General features: G+C 34.9%; 1 protein-coding gene across 2 annotated transcripts; it reads left to right on the top strand.

Annotated features, from left to right (window-relative positions):
• The first annotated feature begins 14,210 nt into the window (after window positions 1-14,210).
• Window positions 14,211-21,249, top strand: LOC114297564 (proline-rich protein 4). Of its 2 annotated transcripts, none has more exons than XR_003641544.2 (2): window positions 14,211-15,274; window positions 16,914-19,200. XR_003641544.2 is itself a non-coding variant. In XM_028241999.2 (2 exons), the coding sequence occupies exons 1-2, from the start codon at window positions 15,253-15,255 to the stop codon at window positions 21,042-21,044; spliced, it is 354 nt and encodes a 117-aa protein (XP_028097800.2). In that variant the 5' UTR covers window positions 14,220-15,252; the 3' UTR covers window positions 21,045-21,249. The 2 variants fall into 2 exon arrangements, 1 of the variants encoding a protein (XP_028097800.2); XM_028241999.2 differs by lacking the exon at window positions 16,914-19,200 and adding an exon at window positions 20,713-21,249 and having other exon boundaries at window positions 14,220-15,274.

Below are 21,249 nucleotides of genomic sequence, written 5' to 3'. Positions count from 1 at the left end.
CGCGTATAGAGCCCGGATCTGAGGGAGAAAATGGTTTGGGAAGGAAGAGAGGAGGATTTCGGAGCTGTAAAAGTGAGCTCAAAGTGTTTGGGTGGATGTATTTAAAGAAAAGAGGCCGAAAAGACAAAACTGCCCCCGGATTAGGCAAAGTGGCCGGCCGGCCACTTTTTCTGGCAGGCCGGCCATTTACTTTCCAATAACTAGCCGGCCACATCCCTCTCCCAATAAAACTAGCCGGCCATGTTCCCCACATGCCCTCCAAGGTCCATGCAAATTTTGAGGAGGATTGGAGTCCCCAAGACCTGAAAAAGTACAAGAGAAGTGCACTTTCTGTCGCGAAACCGCTCCGCCGGAACTTCAGCTTCAACTTCCGATGCATGTCTCATCGTTTACTCATCGAAGGTGAGGTATATCCTTTTGAACATGTTGTAACCTCTCCGGGAGGTGGACCGAAGGTCGCGATCGAGTCACCCTCGCCGAAACGCGCGTTTCTTCCCGTATTGCGATGCACTTTTCTATCAACACAGTGATTGTCTGCATTTGATATCACATTGAACAGTATGCTGCTAGATATGTTGTGCTTGTTGAGTTTCTTTGTTTGCGGGCACAATATTGTATGTACGGTTCATTTGAGGCTGGTGCGACCAGACGAATCGCGCAGGTATCGTATCTTCTCCGTGTGAGACGCGACGAGAATTGAATAATTCTCCACATTCTTAACTACATGAAATGTAGTTGTTGCTTTGCATTCTTGCTTAAAACTGTTGCATCTATTTGCAAATACTTGCTTCATTACAGCTTGCTGCATTTGCACGTTCATCAAGTTACTTTCGGCTTCTTGCATAGTCAGTTGCATTTTGCCCCTGCCTGCGGGCACATTTGTGTTATTTTTTATGTTTGTCTAAGTCTTCGGCCTTGTCAAAAATGGGTCGTCTCTGGGCTTTGACATTCACTCCCGTCACTTATGACTTTCGAGTTCTGTCAAACAGGGGAAACTGTAGACACCCCATTTTTGACCGACCTTGAGACTCAGACGCCACCAGTTGAGCGCTTGGTGATATTGCATAATGTGCTCGTTCAGAAGTTTCAGAGTCTTGGCTGTGAGCCTTGCCTCCGGGCTTCCGGACTCTTTTGTGCTTTGCCTCGGTTTGCGAACCAGGCTCGGTTTTCTCTATTTTCTCTTCGCGAAGGGAGGGAGAGGTCTCGTAGACCATCTCTCAGTGGCCGTAGGCTACGTTTTGTGGTCGTAGGCCATTTTGCCCATTTGGAGTCCGGTTTCCGGTTTTTCGGAGTCGTTGGCCGTGTGCCTCGGTTCGGGACCGCTTAACCACCTCCATTTGCTTCGATTTTTGGCATACTTCTTATTTGCTCCCTTTTGAGGGACACTGTGGTCCGAGAGACCGACTTCGTGGTCGAATACCACTCCCGGTGCTTAACAGCCCGTTTTCGGGGCCCCAGACTGCGCGTTTCGGCCCCCGATCCTTCGTTTTGCATTGGTTTTGGTTCATTTTTGGCAGGCACCTCTGTTTCATTGGTAAGAAGGCCGTAGAAGGGTGGGAGGCCAGTAATTGTCCCGTCAGCAACTTTATCCCTTCATCGCCCTCCGTCGCCCGATTTTCCTCACTTCAGAGCCAATGTTGAACACCCTTAGACCATTTTCTTGCACCCAAAACCACATATTTGTGATGTACACATCTGGGAGGCCACCAATATTTGGTGGCCGGCCAGTAATTGTTATTGACCCTTTTGAACCCCTTTGAAAAGTGGGTTGTTCTCTCTCCTGGTTCACTTTTTTCAGTGTTCAACCACAGGGTTGTGTTGTGCACACATGGGAGGCTCTCTTTCTGTGGTGGCCGACCATTAATTCTCGTTGACCCTTTTGACCCTTGGCCGGCCGGCCATGAGAAGTAGCCGGCCGGCCACCTGCAACCTAGATAAGCAGCCGGCCATGATCCTCACATCATCTACAGTGCAGCAGTGCATTCATTTTCCCCCCAGATTCTATATCCGGGGGGCTGCATTTTGGAGGGAAACTTGACATGTTTTCCCTCCATTTTTTCCCTCTTTTTGCCTATATATCAGAGGCTCCAGCTCTGATATTAGGGTTACAAAAAATCCCCCTCAAGCCTCTTGTTGTATCTCTCTCCCTCTATACACTCCAAGCTCAAAACCTTCTAAGTCCTATACCCCTTTTCACACCACCTCCTAGCACCACCCTTCCATCCTTCATTCCAGCAGCTGGAGGTGATTCTTCAAGGCCTAGGAGTGCTGCAACTCAAGCCAAAAGAGCTGTCAAGGCTTGGTCTACAAAGGTGAGCTCATTTTCCCCTTTTCTACCCTTTTTTTGATCCATTTATAAGTCATTCTTGCTTACTGTTTTGGGCTCAGACCCTCACTGAAGTTAAGCTTATTTTGAACCATTTTTCATGTTTCATTAAGGGCCTCTCACTGTTCGAAGCCTCCTTGGTGTACTTACTTCATTATCCCTCTTGTATGCCATTTTCTTGTGTAATTTTTTTTGCCTGTGTATAAACTGTTTTGAGCTCTGTCATGAATTGAAAAGTTGCTTATTTTGAGCCCTTCTTCAACATTGTTGAAGGGCTCATTGCTGTTTGAGGCTTCCATCTTCCACTTTCCTTTATATCTCTATTTTGGCTCCATTTTTGCATGATTTATTAGCCTATTTTTCTTCTGTTTTTGGGCTGTGGTCCAAACTAAAAATGGCCTTATTTTGACCCCATATTCATGTTTTATTAAGGGTCTTTCATGGTTTAAGGCATTCTTTGTATACTTTGTGTTATATCTCTCTTTTTGGCCTTATTTTGCATAGCATTTTGAGCATGTTTGCATACTGTTTTGGGCCCGACCATCAACTGTAAAGTGCATCATTTTTGGCCTGTCTTCAACATTGTTGAAGGGTCCCTTTGTGTTTGAGGCCAGTAACCACTACTTGCTTCTTTGTCCATCTTTTGGCCCTTTTCTTGCATGAGATCTTAGCCATACCTGTGCTGGTTTTTGGGGTTTTTTGTGAACTGTAAAAGGTCATATTTTGGGCCCCTCTTCAACATTATTGAAGGGCCCTAAGCTGTTTGGGGTCAGCAGCAATGAGCTGCTTCTTTATCTCACATTTAGGGCCATTTTTTGCATGCTAGTTTTGCCCTATTTGTGTTTGCTCTTTGGCCTTACTTAGAACTGAAAACAAGCTTGTTTTGGGGCTGCCTTGAATCTGTCTTTACATGTCATGATCAAATAATGCATGCTTAATGTAGCTACAAGTCATTTCATGTGCTTAATCTTGCATTTCGGGATCATTTTCATGCATAGGGTGCCATATTCCTATGATTCGGGGCTGTTTTGGGTCATGTTTTGCTGCTGAAATTTGCATGTTTGCATATCACATTTCATGTCTTGCCATGTCTCGTTAGAGTGGCATTTTGTGCCTTAGGATCGGTCCTCGGTTTGCGTGCATGTGCGCACGCATTCTGAGTTGTCTCATTTTCATCTGATGGCCTCCTATGTGAGTGTGGCTGAGGTCCACTTGTGTGGGTGTAAGTCCATTGTGCATTGTGTATGCCATTTCATTTCATAGCATTGTGTATGTTAGGTTGTATGTTAGTGCATTGTGTATGCCATGTTATCTCGTGCATCGTGTATGCCATTTCATAGCATTGTGTCTGCTAGGTTGTATCTTAGTTGCATTTCATGCATATCATGCATATTGCATCGTGCTTGGGATAGGGGTTAGCCCGAGCACGGGGAACGAGGTACGTTTCGTACTCTGAGTGACGGAACGTGTCTCAATTCCAAGTCACCGACACTCCGGATTATCCATGATGGAGTTAGGTCTTGTTGTTTTCATGAGCATTCATTCCATATTGAGTTGTGCAATTCGACTCCTCGGCCATCATGCATCGAGATGCGTGATTGGTGGCACGAGGATCGAGGCATGCATACATTTGTGAAAATACATTGCCATGCCCTTTTCTTGCTCTCTGTTGCAGCAAATCAAGAATCAGCAGTCTTCCGAGACTTGGCGCGCTTCCCAAGAATCATTGCAAAACAGAGGCTAATTGGGGCATCTCAGTGGATTTCCGCGCAAGGCAGTCCAAACATGCATTATTCATCAGAGTCAAGGCAGTCCCTGGCTTGCATGCCAGTTTCTAGCTTTCTTAGTTAATTTGTAAATTAATTAGGAATTTGTTTATATTCGGACTGTATTATTTGGGACTGTATTATTTGGGACTGTATTATTTGGACTGTAGTATTTATTCGGACCCTCTGTGCGAGGGCATAATTGTAATAAGTGTGGGTGAGTGTGATGTATGTCTTCCAACCCCACGTCTTTCTTCCCTTTTATTTACCTTCTTATGATGGTTAGATTAGGGCATGTTTCAATTAGCATACAGTATGACAGCATGTTTGCATTCATTCATCTGTATTGCATGCACCGGGCTCGACGCATCATACTAACTGCATTGTATTTTCAATTCCAAATTGAATACATGTTAGCTGTAGCATTTCATATGCCATGTTTAGAATAGCCGAGCCTACTATAGTTGCATTTTGCATGTGTTGCATTAGGCATTTCTGTATAATTAGGATCATGCATGGATTTCTAATTAGCTTTTGTTTTGGCTTGGAGTACTCGGTAAGTTTTATGCTTTAGCATCCTTGCATGCGTGTGAGTGGCTGCCATGAATAGCATGCTTACCATGAGGCTATTTGCTTATGTGATATAACTGCCTGAATGCCTGTGGGTGATGGTTGGGTTATTTGGATTGGAACAAATCATTGACTGTGTGTTTTAAGCCCACTAGACAGTGGCAAAATCATGTTTTTCTAAGCCCACCTGAGGGTGGCAAAATCTGTATTTTAAGCCTACTTGCGAGTAGCAAACCATCTTTCAAAAACAAACATGAAATGTTTTGTTCCAATTCAGGCGACCCAGTCTATACTTGTATGCTGTGCGCATCACATAGTAACCTAGGCTAATAACCGGAATAAGAACACACAATGTTTTCAAAACTAGATATCATGGTTAGTAGAGGCCGATCTTTGATCGGGCGAGCGGGGGTGCTCACGAAGTGACCTTCCCCAATCGTACCCAAGTTCCCGAGCCGAGGCAACTTTGGTGATGACGGACACGTGGCCTTAGGCAAACGAGTCAGGGTTTCCTAAATTTCCCCAAAATAAAACATTTAGGTGGCGACTCTGTATCTGGCAAAGCAGTCCATGTTTGGCACTTCTTTTCAAAAAAATCTGTTTTCTCAAAAACGATTTGCCGGATTTGGACTCTTTTGGTTCAGATTTAGAACCGTGACAATTTGAGAGTCCTGAGCTGTAGTGACCCCAATATCGAACGGAATGGGAGCTCATCCCTCCCAGGGCGTTCGGGGACGTCTACATCGGCCCTCCTCAGGGTCGGCCCCTCACCTGGCCCTCCTTCGTGGCCACACCGCCTTCGACCCACCTCTCGGTCGGTCCTCAGCTGCCAGTCTTTCACAACCACCATCTTCTTTCTTATTTCTTTCATTGGACTAAAGCTACACTCGGGAATGGGGGACTACTGACATGGGTAAGCCCATAAAGGCTACAGCCCACTATAAACAACCCAAGCCCATCACTTAGGCCCCAATATATAATTCAACTAATGAGGCCCAACGTGGCTGGAACTCAACGTGGCATTAAGAACCAATGACACTCAGACATGTAGCAGGTGAAGGACAAGCCATATAAGCAGACAAAGATCCTACAAAGTTATTACACTGCACATCAGCCATTAATGAAGTCCCTTACAGTATTTATTGCGATAAGCCCTCCCCGTCGAGACAGAATGGCCTCACCATGAACAAGGCAAGCTAGAGCATAGACTTTCGGCCAAGATGGCAGGTCGGAATGGACAATGAAATGATTACCAAAGGATATAAGCAGACGTCGAAGACAAGAAGAAGGTTAAGCTTTCTATCTCTAATCTATCTCTACACTTCATCTCTCTTTCTAACTTGCTCGTCGGAGGGTTCGCTGGGGGACTCCCCGTTCCCCACTGAACTCTTGTGCAGGTTCCTCTGTGGGCTTGGTCACCCGGACACTGGTTTGGGAAGCGTAGATCAATCCGACCCGTTCCATCTGGAAACCACAGTATCATCAAAAAGCATTGCAGTATGCTTGTGAGCTCATTTATTAAGCTTGACTTGGCGTGCTTATATATGTAATTTTGGGATAGGGATTAAAAAGACTTGACTTAACCAATTTATACAAATGACGGTTCCATTGAATCAACTGAAACTAGTTTAATTGGTTGGAATTTTTTTCACTTTATTGTAAAATTAAAAGATTAAAATTTTAATGGATTGGAATTCTTACAATTCAATGAAGATTAATGATGATTAATGAATTTATTTTTTTTACGATGTCCAATGTGTTAGGGAAAATTGATAATTTTTCACAAGTAAATCAATCAATGGGAATAAAAACTAATGCGGAAAAATTAAATCAAAAGTAACACAAGAATTTTACGTCGTTCCCTCAATATGAGATACGTCCACGGGATCGAAAGCCAATTCCACTATCAACCAAAGAGTTTCTAAATGATTACAAACGAGACACGAATGGTCTAACAAAACCACCCTTAGGTGAATTTCAAATAATCACAAATAAATAAAAGGAAATACCTCACCAAATATATGAACAAAAGTCTTCGAAACTAGAGTTGTAAAAGACCCAAAATCTGAATCAAACTAGCATCAAATCAGAGATGCTATGGTTCAAAAACAAACCCTTGGAAATTGAATCCACACAGCAACCATTCTCTCACCAAAAAATTTAGAGAAAATTGGCTATAAGCCCTTCACACTAACAGCTTCCTTCTAAAAGTCCAAGTTTTAAATCTTTAATGCATAAAGTCCCTCCGGTTAATGTCTTTAATGCATAAAGTCCACATTCTAATAACACTACAATTTTATGGGCTATTTTACCCTCCTCCTAGTACACATATATTGTTATATACTCCAGCTCATATGAAACCCTAGACAATGATTCGGTAATTGGGAATGATTTATGAGAAGTAATAGAGAAATCTTCGAAATGGCGAAGATCGATTTTTGCTTTTTTTGTTTAACAGCAATTCATTTGAAATTCTTGCATTTCGTGATCGATTTTAAAGTACTATGCAGGTTCAAATATGTTCCATTTAAAACATTGTTTTTTCATTAGTTTGCTTCTTCACAAAGACACTAATAGGTGGGAGATTGACTTGCTGCTGATGATTGATGAGTGTGAGGGGCTTGTGGTTCATGTATACCATGCCGACTCAAGGCTTGGGTTCAAGTTCTCATAGATATACATTTCGATCATTGTTCGAGTTAGAGTTAGAGATTCGTTCAATCACTATTTGATTCTTAATAATTCGTTTAATCACTATTAGATTAATTTTACTTAGATTGCTTGGATAATATATGTCAAAGTTATTTTATTTGTTGATACTCTGTTTAAATGATAGTAAAATTTTACTCTGGTTTACTATAATAATATGTAATCTGTTATTTATTTGCTAATGCTCTGTTTTAAATTAACAGTAAAGTTTCAGAGTAAAGTTTTACTTTGAATTTACTCTGATTCAGAATAAAATTTTACTCTGAAATTTTACTCTGGTTAAAAACATATTGATTTGCTTAACGATATAAAATTTTACTTTGAATCATAGTAAACTTTACTCTGATTCAGAGTACAATTTTATATTGAATCAGAGTAAAGTTTACCATGATTCAAAGTAAAATTTTACTTTGAAATTTTACTCTGGTTAAAAATATGTTGATTTGCTTAACGATATAAAAATTTACTTTGAGCCATAGTAAATTTTACTTTGAATCATAGTAAACTTTACTCTAATTCAGAGTAAATTTCTGAATTAGAGTAAAGTTTACTATGATTTAGAGTAAAGTTTACTATGAAATACACTATGAGGATGGCTTAATAAGAGAGTTAATAGATATGAAGGTAATATAGTAAAAAAAATAAGTTTTAAAAAATTAAGGGGTTTTGAAAATACTTATATCATTCTTGTCCTTTTGAAAGACAAATTAGACAGTGAAGGGTCTATCACCAAATCCCCCAAAAAGTTAAACCCAAAGCACTATCTCCCAAAAATCAATTTGGTGCCGCTACGCCTTCGGACGAACATAACAATATATATATATACTAGCGTATGCCCGTGCCAATAAAAATCACAAAAGTTAGACCCATTTGGATTTCAGATTCCCAATCATAAACATCTTCCGCACGTCCACGCTCTCTCTCTCTCTCTCTCCTCCTTCATGCTTCTCACCCACGTTCACACTTCTCTCTCTCTCACTCTCTCTCAAAAACCGAAACCCTAGCTTTGCACAACAAGTAAGATTTATTTCTCAGTTTTTCATATATTTATCTCCCTCTATATGTTTGTGTATACATACAAGTTTTAGTGACCATAGGTTCTTTTGATTATATATATATATATATGTCGAATTCTGTGTATTGGCAAAAAGAGAGAAATGGAAGAAAAAAAGTACGTAGCGAGGCCGATGAAGAGGCCTTCCAGTGAATGCGAGAAGTCTGTCGGAAAGGCCGACGAAGAGAACGTCCATGGAATTGGTGTGAATTGATGCCGATGACGACGGTGGAGGAGTCCAAAGGATATACAAGTTTCGAATGGGTTGTTTGAGAGAGAGAACACAAATTTGGGCGAAATGGTCTTTTGGGTTTGAAGAAAGATTTCTCTCTCTTCATGTCCTCTCCCTCTCCCTCTCCCTCTCCCTCTCCCTCCTCTGCCGCCGTCGGAAGTAACATCTCTGCCACCTACAGCAACTCTTCATCTCTTCTCTCTCTCAGTTCTCAAATCTTCTCTCTGATCTGCTTCAACCGGGTTTCATTTTGAAATGTGTTTTGATTTATAAAAGGTTTCATTGTGTTTGGATTTGTGTTTCTAAGATTTGGGTTTGGGTTTGGGTTTGTGATTTTTAATGTTTTTTAATGAATTTTCATTTAGTTTGAATTCAGTAAATACAGAGGCGCCAAGAAACAGATATGTATCGAAATATGCATATATCTCCATCAAGGATTTATGAAAAAACATCAAAAAAAATTGAAAACGATAGTTTCAGAGAGAGAGAGAGAGAGGAACTTACTTGATGAAATTGCTGCTCCTGTGTTCGTAGTTGAGTTTCAAATTGTGTAATAGTGTATGCCCAGTGTAAATAAAATCACAAAAGTTAGATCCATTTTTCAAACTAAATGAAAATTCATTAAAACGCATTAAAAATCACAAATCCAAACCCAAACCCAAATCTTAGAAACACAAATCCGAACACAATGAAACCTTTCAGAAATCAAAACACATTTCAAAATGAAACCTATTCAAAGCAGATCGGAGAGAAGAGAGAAAAGATGAAGAGTTGTTGTGGGTGGTAGAGATGTTACTTCCGGTGGCGGCAGAGGAGAGAGAAGGAGAGGACATGAAGGGAGAGAAATCTTTCTTCAAACCCAGAAAACCATTTCACCCAAATTGTGTTCTCTCTCAAACAACCCCAATCGAAACTTATATATCCTTTGGACTCCTCCACCGTCGTCATCGGCATCAATTCTCACCAATTCCATGGACATTCTCTTCGTCGGCCTTTCCGACTTTTCGCATTCACTGGAGGCCTCTTCATCGGCCTCGCTACGTATTTCTTCTCTTCCAATTCTCTCTCTCTCTGCCAATACACAAAAAGCTTAAATTAGATATATATAATCAAAGCAACATATGGTCACTAAAACTTGTATATATACGCAAATATATAGAGAGAGATAATTATATGAAAAGCTGAGAAATGAACCTTACTTGTTGTGCAGAGCTAGGGTTTCGGTCTTTGAGAGAGAGAGAGAATGGTGGACGTGGGTGAGAAGCGTGGAAGAGGGAGAGAGAGAGAGAGAGAGAGAGAGATGGCTTTGAGAGAGGAAAAATACTATGGATACTAACAATCTTACTAACAAACTCACAAGTTGATGTGGGTCACATACTAAGTGAAGGTTGATCTTATCAAAACTTGTGAGTGTGTTAGTAAGATTGTTAGTAAATGTGTAAGTATCCCTAGTACTATTGTTTAGAGAGAGAGCGTGGACGTGGGTTAACACGTGGCCGTGGGGAAGATGTTTATGGGTGGGAATTTGAAATCCTTAGATTGGTTCATACAATTTTGAGCGTTGGATATTGTTATTAAAAGTCATCTCAACCGTTCAAATGTCCTAGTAGGACAAATGTGTGTAAGACAAATTCAAAACAGTCATGCTTTATTATATAACTAGTATATGCCCGTGTCTAAAGGCACGATATAAATATTGTTGGGATTAAAATATAATTGTAATTTATATATATAATGTTAAAATTTATGGAGGCTGTAATATTTTTTGACACAAGTATTAAAAAAAATAAAGAAATATTATTTTGGTTATAAAGAAATATAATTTATCTAATTTGTTATAAAAATAAAATAAAATTGAGGTCAAATATAAATTAGATGGCCTGTTTAGTTTGAATTTTCAAATGAATTTTATAATTAGAATTTGGTTGTATATTTTAAAAATAATTTTTACAAATTTGAAATCCAAAACTTATTTAGTTCTAGAGTTTTTGAAAAGAATTTTTTTAATTTTAAATTTGTATTTTATTATTTTTTAGTAAACTTTTTAAATATTTTGATAAACATTTTTTATTTTTCAGATCTATTCATGTAACAACACAAAAATTTAAGCTATCCCTTAAATTTTATACTAGTATTATGGTTGTACGTAATGATATATTATTAAACAAATAATAATAAATACAGAATCTAATTTGGCATTGGATTATCAAATATGAGATTAATTAGGGATTATTATTTGGGGCCAAATTAATAGAAATATGGAATTATAATACTAGTTAGGCCAAATTAAAGTTAAAGATAGTGAATAAATAAATATAAAAGGAAGAGTAACTAAATAATAATGTTGATAATAACAATAATAATAATGGGCGTGGTAGTAAAATAAATAAATAATTTTTTGTTGATATACGATAGAGTGTAATTTAATTAGAGATTAATTTATTTATATAGTTATATTAGAAAATTGGGTCAAAGTGTAATTATTTTAAATATTTATTAAAGATAAGTATAAATCTATATAATTTATGAATCAAATCTGGGAAAGATACGCGCTAGCCACGTATTGGCCAGCTAATGTTCATACCTCCCTGTAAATAGGGAGGAGGTGATCACTGTGGAAAGAAAGGAAGGAAAAAAAAGAGAGGAAGGAGAAGGGAAATAAGGAAGAAAATGAAGAAAAAAATAATGGAAATCGAGAGTGTCTTTAGTAGTGAAAAGAAATAGTGATGTATTAAAGTTAAGGTGAGTTATATTATACTTTGAGTCAGCATAATATATTTTACGTATGTTTTGACTTACCATAATTTATTTTATACAAGTTGTATTTTATTAGTTATATTAATATAAGTTATGTTTCATAAATATTTCAATTACGTGGATTAATTTCTAAACCTTATTTATTAAAATAAAACCCATGGATATGTTTGTTTAAATTTTAAAGATTATTTGACTATGACTTTGTAAACAATTATGTTTTGTAAGTACCATCATAGGAGTCTCACACCTTGGGGGACTTAAATAACCATTGGCCTCTGTTTGACCACATTGTGGCCCTCTGTTGTCATTGATCTATTGACCTCTGTTCTGTGCGGAGCAAAGTGCTGTGTGGAGATAAGTGCTACACTATTGTGAGAGCCACCTTTATAATCCGCATGAGCCACCTCTTGAATCCGTATCTCTGTTCTAACTGTCACTCATGTGACCTCTGTTCTGTTCTGTTCGGTACCGTGGTTATGGTTATTTATTTACATAATCACAATTTTGCTACTTAAATGATTATTTGTTCAGACTAAGTTATCTTAATATTTTAGTTACATAACTATCCATGGTTATTTTGTGTCCCTTATGCTCTCGACATAATATTTCTCACTCTATCATGTGCTTATAGTTGTTTACCAATTTTCAAGAAACAGTGCAATTCAAAAATAGCTTTTGGAAAATCTTAGATGCGGGGCTGCGGAATAGACACACACAGCACCTTTATGATATCTTTATATGTAAATATCAGTCATTTTGGTCAATAAATTTTGTTATAAAAATATAAGCTCCAATGATTATTTTGGTACCCTCACTTGAATATTATTTTCACTCGCGTTTATTAATTTATTTAAGAATTGACCGGAGGTAACCTCAGTTACTAGTCATCACAATGCTTAACCCTTGGGTACGGGGAGCGGGTCGTGATAATTCAATCTGAATACACTTAAGAATTATAAAATTTAGAGTAATGCTATAAAATTTACATTTATAATTTTAAAAATAATATTTACGATTTTAAAATAAAATTGTATAAGTTGTTGTTTAGGATGTGCTATATAAGTGCACTTTTTGACTTTTTGGCTAAAAAAGTAAAGAAAAAAATATGTATGTTTGGGATAACTTTTTGATTTTTTACGAAAAAATGTGTAATAAAATATTGTAGTAAAAGAAAAATGACCATTCTACCCTTTTGACTTGATTTTGGGATTGTTGAATTCAAAGAGCAAAATAATAATTTTGTCGTCTAGACTTTCTCCAGTAGCTTCTTCCAAATAATATAAATTTTTTGACTTTTTTTAATAATTTTTTAACTCTTATAATTTATGCCAAACCAATCCTGAATAATATATTTTGGCCGCAAGAGAGTGAGATGACAAACAACAAAACACACTTTTCACCCAAGAGCCACGCACACATAAAATTAAAAATAAATAAATAACTAAACCTAAAACTCTGCACCCCACCCGCCCACCCACCGTCCTTTCTCACCCACTTCACTTTTCAAATTTTAAATTTCAAAACACACTCACTCACTCACTCACTCTCTCTCTCTCTCTCCTCAAAACACAAGTTGCTATCCCAAGAAGAGGAGGGCAGAATTTATAGCAGAATTTTTGTCTTCAATTTTTTAATTTAGATTTATGTAAGTCTGTCTTACTTAATTGTTTCATTGTTTGTAATTATGTAAGTGATGATGACTATCTTAAGTCTATCTAAAATATTATATAATTTAATCTCAATTAATTAAATTATATTCTATTCGGAATCACTTAATATTGTTATTAAACTCAATTGATTAAATTATTAAATTTCGTTCCTTTTAAACTCAATTGTTTAAATTACATTCTTAATTACCTAATATTGTTATTATGAGAGTTGTTTATTGTTATTATGAGAGAGTTACCACCCAACAAAATATATATTTGTAATGAAAACATATTATATCATTTTAATATTTATGTTACAAAATTTTAGAGTGATATTACAATATACTTTGAGTGGTTTTGAGAAATTGATTAAATATTGACTTTTAACGTTGTTTGACTTTATTGAAAAAACATATAAAAAAAATAAAAAGATAATATCACCCAAAATAAATTAAAAAATTGATTTTTAACTTTTAACCAAATCTACGTGGGGTTGCCTCTCACTTTTTCCCTTATCTCATCAATCTTCTCTTTCCCTTTTCTTTTTGTTTGTTTTTCTTGGGAAGAGATTTCCCCTCCCATGCCTGCGTCCGTCTCTCAAATTTTACTATTGTTGCTCAAGTTTGAGGTTAGAATGGGAAGGAATTTTGCAAAACTTTCTCTTCGAAACAAAACTCACAAAAAGAAAGGTACCAGTACCGTATAAATAATATTGAGATCAAAATATAATCTTAATTTCTACGTATTATATTAAAATAAGTGAAGTGTGTAGTATTTTTTTAATAAAGACACTAAAAAAATATTATTTTTCTTAAAGAACTTTTAATAATTTTATTTATATAACTCTCCTTAGCATTGATATAAATTAAGAAATAAACATACAAAATTTATAATGTTTGCCACAAAAAAAAAAAAAAAGTCCTATATTTTATTTCACCAACAAAAATAAAATAGTGAAATAAAAAATATATATATATATAAGAAATACTCCAGATAATATCATTTTAATTTGAAAGTGATAATTACTATTTTTTTTTTTTTTTTGAAAGTCTCGTATTCTATTGCATGCTTGTATTGCTCTCTTTACCCCATAAATAATATATTCTTTTATCCTCACAAATCCCCGTCCAAGAAAAACCATATACAACCAAAAATAAAAAAAAGAAATTGAGAGCTATCACAAAGGCAAGTCATGTTTCCACATATCTCTCTCTCAGATCAATGTACAACAAAGTCTACTTTCTTTATAGCTTTTTCACTACCAAAGAAGACTAACAGGAGGAGAGAAAAATATCCTTCCTCCTTCGCTACCACCACTACTCCGGCACAAACAGAACACACACACACACACAAAAAAAAAAAAAAAATCGAAACTCATTCTCTCTCCCCTCCATCTTCCACCACTCATTCTCTCTATCTATGAGATACGTTATCCCTACTCATTCTCTCTCCACTCGTTCGATGATACTCTCTAGAGTATCTCCCGTGGTGGTCCGTCTGGTGCAAGTTTTGTCTCCCTTCGTGGTAGGGGTTGGGTGGAGTGCATCCTTGGGTACCAGGGATGACTGAAACTATTGATGAGTTGACAAAGCATCTGTCACTTACGGAGGAAGGGCAGGACACTATCGTGGTACAGGAGTTCCTCACAAAATCGGTTGAAGAAAAGGCTTGGTTATGCTTAATTGGGAAGCTGCTTACTCCCAGAGCATTCAGTACAGATGCAATGAAGTTCACTCTAATGGCCATTTGGAAACCAATTAAAGGTATGAAGTTTACCACAATTGGGGATAATATTTTCTCGTTCCAATTTAATCACATCGTTGATAAACGACGGTGTTGTTGAACGGTCCTTGGAGTTTTGATAAACACCTTGTTCTCTTGAGTGCGATGGATGCACATCTATAACTCTCAGAAGTCATGTTATATATCAATGGCCACCTTTTGGGTTCAGATCCATAACCTTCCATTGATTAGTATGACAAGAGAAGTTGGTAAACTAATAGGAAACAAGGTTGGCTTGCTCGTGGATGTTGAATATGGATCTGATGGAGCAGCGGTGGGATGTTATCTTCGGATACGGGTCCAAATAGACATTTCGAAACCTCTACGAAGAGGCGTGAAGCTATCAGTGCACAATCGTGATTCGATTGGAAGTAGGCTGACAGATAGAGAGAGAGTGAACACATTCAATGAAAGAAATAGCTTTGCCAGGTGAGTAAGTAGTGAGCACAAGTAAACCTTAACAATATTACATATTTCAAAAGATTACTTAAAATTTTATTTAAATAATACGTTTATATATAGAATACAATGATTCTGAATATAACTGTTGGTACCTCTAGTTTGAATGATGTTTAACTTTAGTCTATGTAATTTAATTTGAATGAAAAAAAGGTTACATGCAAAACTAGAAGGATTAAAGTAGAATTAAAAAAAAAAACTATATAAGTAATATCGGTGAAATATATAAATTACACTAGTGGTTTCTATAATTCTTTTGAATTTCCCTTTGATCCCTCTAATTTTGTATGTGATCTTTTCTGTTCAAAATTCTAAAGATAAGTGCGGATGAACCATATAGCAACAAAACTGTAAAGTTTAAATTAAAACTATATTACTTTTTTTGAATAATTTTATTGATAGACCCCAATTATTCTGAGTATGACTCACGTCCCATTAATTTTAAATTTACACCGCACAACTCACTTTCAGAATAATTTTCCAAAAAAACAAAAAAAAATTGTAAATAGCAGTTACCAACTTCAAATGTTTTTTTTGGGTGAATAACCTCAAATGTTTCTGTAACTAACCCAACAATGCCACCTGTGAGGCTCTTAAGTGTGAGTAGTTGAGCCACTTAAACCCACATTACTTCCCTTAAGCATCATTGGCCCGTTTGGTAGAGTTATGAGAAAGTGATTATAAATTATAACTTAATAAATTATAGCTTATTAGCTGTGAACATAAGTTGTTAATCTGTTTGGTGCAGCTGTGGGATTATGGATTTAAGCAGCAGAGTAATGTTTGGTAGATAAACTGTAAAATAGTTTTTTTTTTGTATAATTATCTTTTTTGCCCTTATATGATATAAAAATGATAATTTTGTCATTTTTTTTCAATTAACATAATTAGTATTAATTAGTATCAATTTATATAAAAATTGATACATTTGATAAAAATGTAATGACTTAATTAGTCTCAATTAATACTAAAATTATTAATTAGTATCAATTAATATTAATAATTTTTTTTCCTTGTTTCTTTTATTTATTTTTTCTTTTCTTAATTGATACTTTTTCTTCTTTTCTTTTCCTTGTTTCTTTCTTTTCTTCATTAATAATAATAATTAGTATCAATTCATATTAATATTAATATTTTTTTTTCTTTTATTTTTTTTTCTTTTCTTAATTAGTCTCAATGATATAAAAATGTAATTTTTTTTTCAATTAAAAATTGGTACATTTTTTTTTTCTTTTATTATTAACGGCTTAATTTTTTTTCTTAATAATTTTCTTTTCTTCAAAATTGATACATTTCCTTGTTTCTTTTAATAATACTACAAATGTAATGGCTTAATTAGTCTCAATTAATACTAAAATGTAATGACTTAATTAGTTTCAAAATTTTTATTACAAAATTGTTTCTTTTAATTTATTATCACAAAATTGTTACAAAATATACCAATTTAGTATCAATTTAGTATTACAAAATATACAAAATATGTTATTATTACAAAATGTAATGGCTTAATTTAGTATTAATTAATATAAAATTTATTATTATTATTATTATTATTATTATTAAAATACTAACAACCCTTCTTCTCTGGCAACCCCGGCAATGGGCACAGTGGCGACGGGGCGCTAGGATTTGAGATCGCGACAGCGGAAGGGAGATCGCGACGGCAGAAAGGAGATCGCGATGGCATGGAAGGGATCTGTTGCGATCGATCGTGACGGAGGACGGGGCACTAGGGTTTCAGATCGCGACGCCGGAGAGAGAGATCTGCTGCTATCGCGATGGGTGTGGTTAGAGTTGTCGATCGCGAGCTCTGGTTCGTCAGCGTTCAATCGTCATGCCGTCGATGGCGAGCTCTGGTTCATCGATAGCGAGCTAGGAATTTTCCCTTCTGGTTCGTGAGAGAGAGAGAGAGAGAACCAGAACCCATCGCCGGAAATCGCCTCAATTCACTGAAAATCGCCTCTTTGGCTCATGTGAGGGACAAAAATGAGTGTGTTTTGGTTTATATACGTGGCACAGTTGTAATAATTTGAAATTGTGAGGGGCATTTTAGTCATTTTACCCCTCACATCTCAGCTGCGCGCTTAAGCTGATTTTTGACTTATAAATTAAACTTCTCCTCCCCCACTCAAAGAATAAGTTCATTTTTGACTTACAAAAAGTTATAATCTATATTGTTAAGCTGAACTAAACACATCAAAATAGCCTAAATTAAGCTAAAAACTGATATAAGTTGAAAATAAACCCTACCAAACAGGGCCATTATGCATATAGTGTCTTTGTCTCTCAAAACTCACTCAAACCATTTGAAGACATTAGAGAAGCTAAGTCACAGCTTCTCAAGCTTCAAGCTTGTCCATCATATTTTTTTTTTCCTCTTTTTCTTTCCAGTTTTTCATAGTGTCTAGGGAGGGCATTGGGCTGAGTTCCAATGAAGATTTGTTCCCTTTATGGAAGGGCTTTTTGGGTTTATGGGTGTTTTTGTTCTTTGCTGTGAGCTTCTACCATGGCAATGATAAGATAGTACTTGAGGTAGTTGGCATTGGAGAATGTACAGATTGTGCTGACAGTAATATTAAGGCTAGCCAAGCCTTTTCAGATATATAATGCATAAATATAGCACGGTCAATTTTACATTATTGAATAAAAAATGTTATATATAATTCGAATAGTTTATCTCGTAAATTTAGTTGTAAAGATAATTATGTGAAAAATTAATTTCATTGGATATCAAACATATGAACAAATTATGTTATATTTTTTTAAAGTAGTCGGCAACGATGAATTTAAATTTAGACTGTGTATTTTATAAAATAAAATACGATTTATTTATCTATTCATTGATATCGGATGAAGTTGGTTTTTGCATAGATGATTTTCACTGTGAGATTTACGAGATGAACAATTCGGATCATTATTTGTGACTTAAAATGGACCCACAAAATGAAATATGGAGGGGTATGGAGAGGAGCCATTCCTCTTTTTCTTACTCCTAAACACAAATGAGTGTGTTCCATGTGCATTTATTGATGTGAGCTATATTACTTTGTGTCTACAAGTAAAAAAATGAGATAAAAATATGATTATATATAACCTTGCTCTTCTTGCATATTTTTACTAGCCTATCACCCGTGCTATACGCGGGATAATTATAGATATTTATTTTTGTTTTAGATTTTTTTAATATATAAATTATGTTTTTTAAGATTTTTTTATAAAAATAATTTGACAGTTTTATCACTAATCATATTGTATGAGAGAAGTTAAAAAGGGTACTGGAATAACTACACACGAGTTGTATCTACAATTATTCGTATGAGGGGATTTTAAATGCTAATCAGGATATTTTGACCAAATCAATAAATACAGGTATGTGGAAGGACATGTGGATTGAAAAAGTTAATAAATACTGATCAGAGATTTTGACCAAATCAATAAATGCTGAGTTTTTGTTTTTTAAATAAGAAACTTAGAAAATTCAGATTGGAATATTAAAGCTCCCACAGGCCTTAAGGGTTAAAAACCCCCTTTTACTTAATATATAGTATAGATGTGAAAAAATTGAGTGTTTTTAGAGATTTCCATCTCCGCTTGCCATGCATTACCTACTATGCTAACGATCTTTTTTGTTACATTCTTTCCTAAAAAGGTCTAAAAAAATATAGAAATAGATAATAATAAAAAAAATGGTAAACAATCATTTTAGAGTTAATTACCTAAAAGTTCTATTTACAAATTTTATGGTAGTTTGGGTCCTATCTAAGATTTTTTGAACCAATAAGTCCTATTTAGTAAAACTGAGAATATTATCATTTTTTTTTTCAATTTTTAAAACTAAAAACATTATCAATTTTGCATAATAATGTTCCAGATAATTGTTTCACTAACTGATTAAAAAAAAAAGAGCATGAGAGATTAAACGTTTTTGCCCTTCTACTTATTGATTTGATTCAAATATCTAATAAAACTGAAAATATTATCAGTTTTTTCTAGTTTTAAAGCTGAGAACATTATAAGTTTTTTTCATTTTAAAAGTTTTTTTTTTCTTCCAGTTTTATATGTCAATGTTCCATCATCATGCTCCTTTATAGACACAAAATTTTTAGTTTTGCACAAAAAAATAATTTAGTTTTTGCAAAAAAAAAAAAAAAATTGTTTGTTTCCAGTTTTTTGAAAACACTTTTCGAAAAATTCTACTTTCTTGTTTTTCGTATTTTTTGTTTTCACTGAATTTTTTTAATATTTTAAGCAATTTTTAAAATTTTTAGACATACTTAACATAAATACACTTAAAAGTATCATTTTTGTGAAAAAAAAAATTTAAAAATTCACTAAACAGCAAAAATACAAAAATACAAAAAAAAAAATTACGAAAATTCAGTATATTTTTTGTATTTTTGTGTATTTATTAATTTTTTAAAATATATTTTCACAAATATTTTACTTTTTAGATATATCTAAGTATGGTGCATCTAAAAAAGTAAAAAAAAAAATACTTGAAATTTTAAAAATATTCACTAAAACCAAAAAAAAAACATGAAAAAAAAAACTCAGTTTTCAAAAAACCGAATTTAGAAAACTGAAACCGAACACACTAATTAGCTTCTTTTTTTTTTTAACATAATTTTTTTTTTAGTTTTTTCAATTTGAAAGTTGATTTTTAAAGTTTTTAAAATCAAAATAAATGTCAAATCATCATGTTCCTTTATAGATAATCATAAATGAATCATTGTTTGAAGGGCAGTTTCGACTATTAAAAATTTAATGGGACTTGAAGGTGTAAAAAATTTTAGTTAAGACTTAATGGAGTATAAGTTTATAAATTAAGATTTGTGTGTAAATGTCCCATCTTTTTAAATGAGATAGATTTCATATTTTTATGAGTGTCTCACACTCATACAAGATAATTGTATTCAATTTTGTGATTAATTTCTATACAAAGTAAATGCATTGTTCACAATTCCAAGTGCCTTCACTGTTATAGATGTTGGGGAGAGTTATGTGACACTTCATTTGGAGAGTGAGAGAGCAAATATGTTGGTCCATGGTTTTATCATCATATATGTTATGAAAGAATGGCATAATTTCAATTCACAAAACAGTTACAGAAAAATAAAAAAAAATACATGGAATGCTAAATATATGTTCTTTAATAATATGCTTGTCTAAAGGAGAGGGATATTGATTATTATGTGCAATAAAGATTATAAATTCTAAACACCTCAGAGGCATTCATATTATTTATTTGTGTGGGACATACATAGGATCCAAACAAATGAATAATTATTTTTGTTGTTTTTGGGCCAATTAGTCCCAACAATGACAACTACTATTAATACAACTCTTTAAGAGAAACTTAACAACTATTGAGATTTTGATCAATAATTTGATTTTTTTTCTTTCTACAGGACTCCATGTAACCATAGACTGCAAGGACACAAATGGAGAGCTCAAAACAAGAGGAGTTGGAAAGCTTGATGATGAAGAAAAATTCAGAGTCTCTCTTCCTTCAAACATCTTAGAAAAGTATGGAAGTTTGAAGGAAGAGTGCTTTGCACACCTTCACAGTGCATCAACTGCACCATGCCCAGCTCATAGTGGCAACAACGAGTCCTCATATGTCGTCTTCAAGTCTAAAACCGCTAGAAAACACACATTTAGCCCTGCTGGAATACTCAAATTCTCCCCGGTTGTTGAGGATATTCCATCAAAGCCCAAGCATAGCTCACAGCTCAACTAATGTTCTAGTTCAGTGATGAAGCCAAGCTGCAGCTCAATCTATGTGACTGCATCAGTTTAAACAGATATCAGTTAGATAGTTTGTTAGTTTGTTAAACAGTTACAAGTAATTAGCACATGTTGTTTAGATACATATCTCTTGTATAGATATAGCTATAGCTATATATATAAGGATAGCTTGTACATTCAAAGTATGAAATAAGATA

The sequence above is a fragment of the Camellia sinensis genome, chromosome 5 (genome assembly GCF_055761805.1).
Source record: "Camellia sinensis isolate YWXY chromosome 5, ASM5576180v1, whole genome shotgun sequence".
Classification (NCBI taxonomy): Eukaryota; Viridiplantae; Streptophyta; class Magnoliopsida; order Ericales; family Theaceae; genus Camellia; species Camellia sinensis.
This window is presented reverse-complemented; position numbering and strand designations above follow the sequence as displayed.

Bases quoted from the DNA above. Each gene is read 5' to 3' on its own strand.
- LOC114297564 (XM_028241999.2), top strand. From the start codon at position 15,253: ATGAAAGAAATAGCTTTGCCAG. The intron at 15,275-20,712 runs GTGAGTAAGTAG...TTCTTTCTACAG, and splicing joins GAAAGAAATAGCTTTGCCAG to GACTCCATGTAACCATAGAC.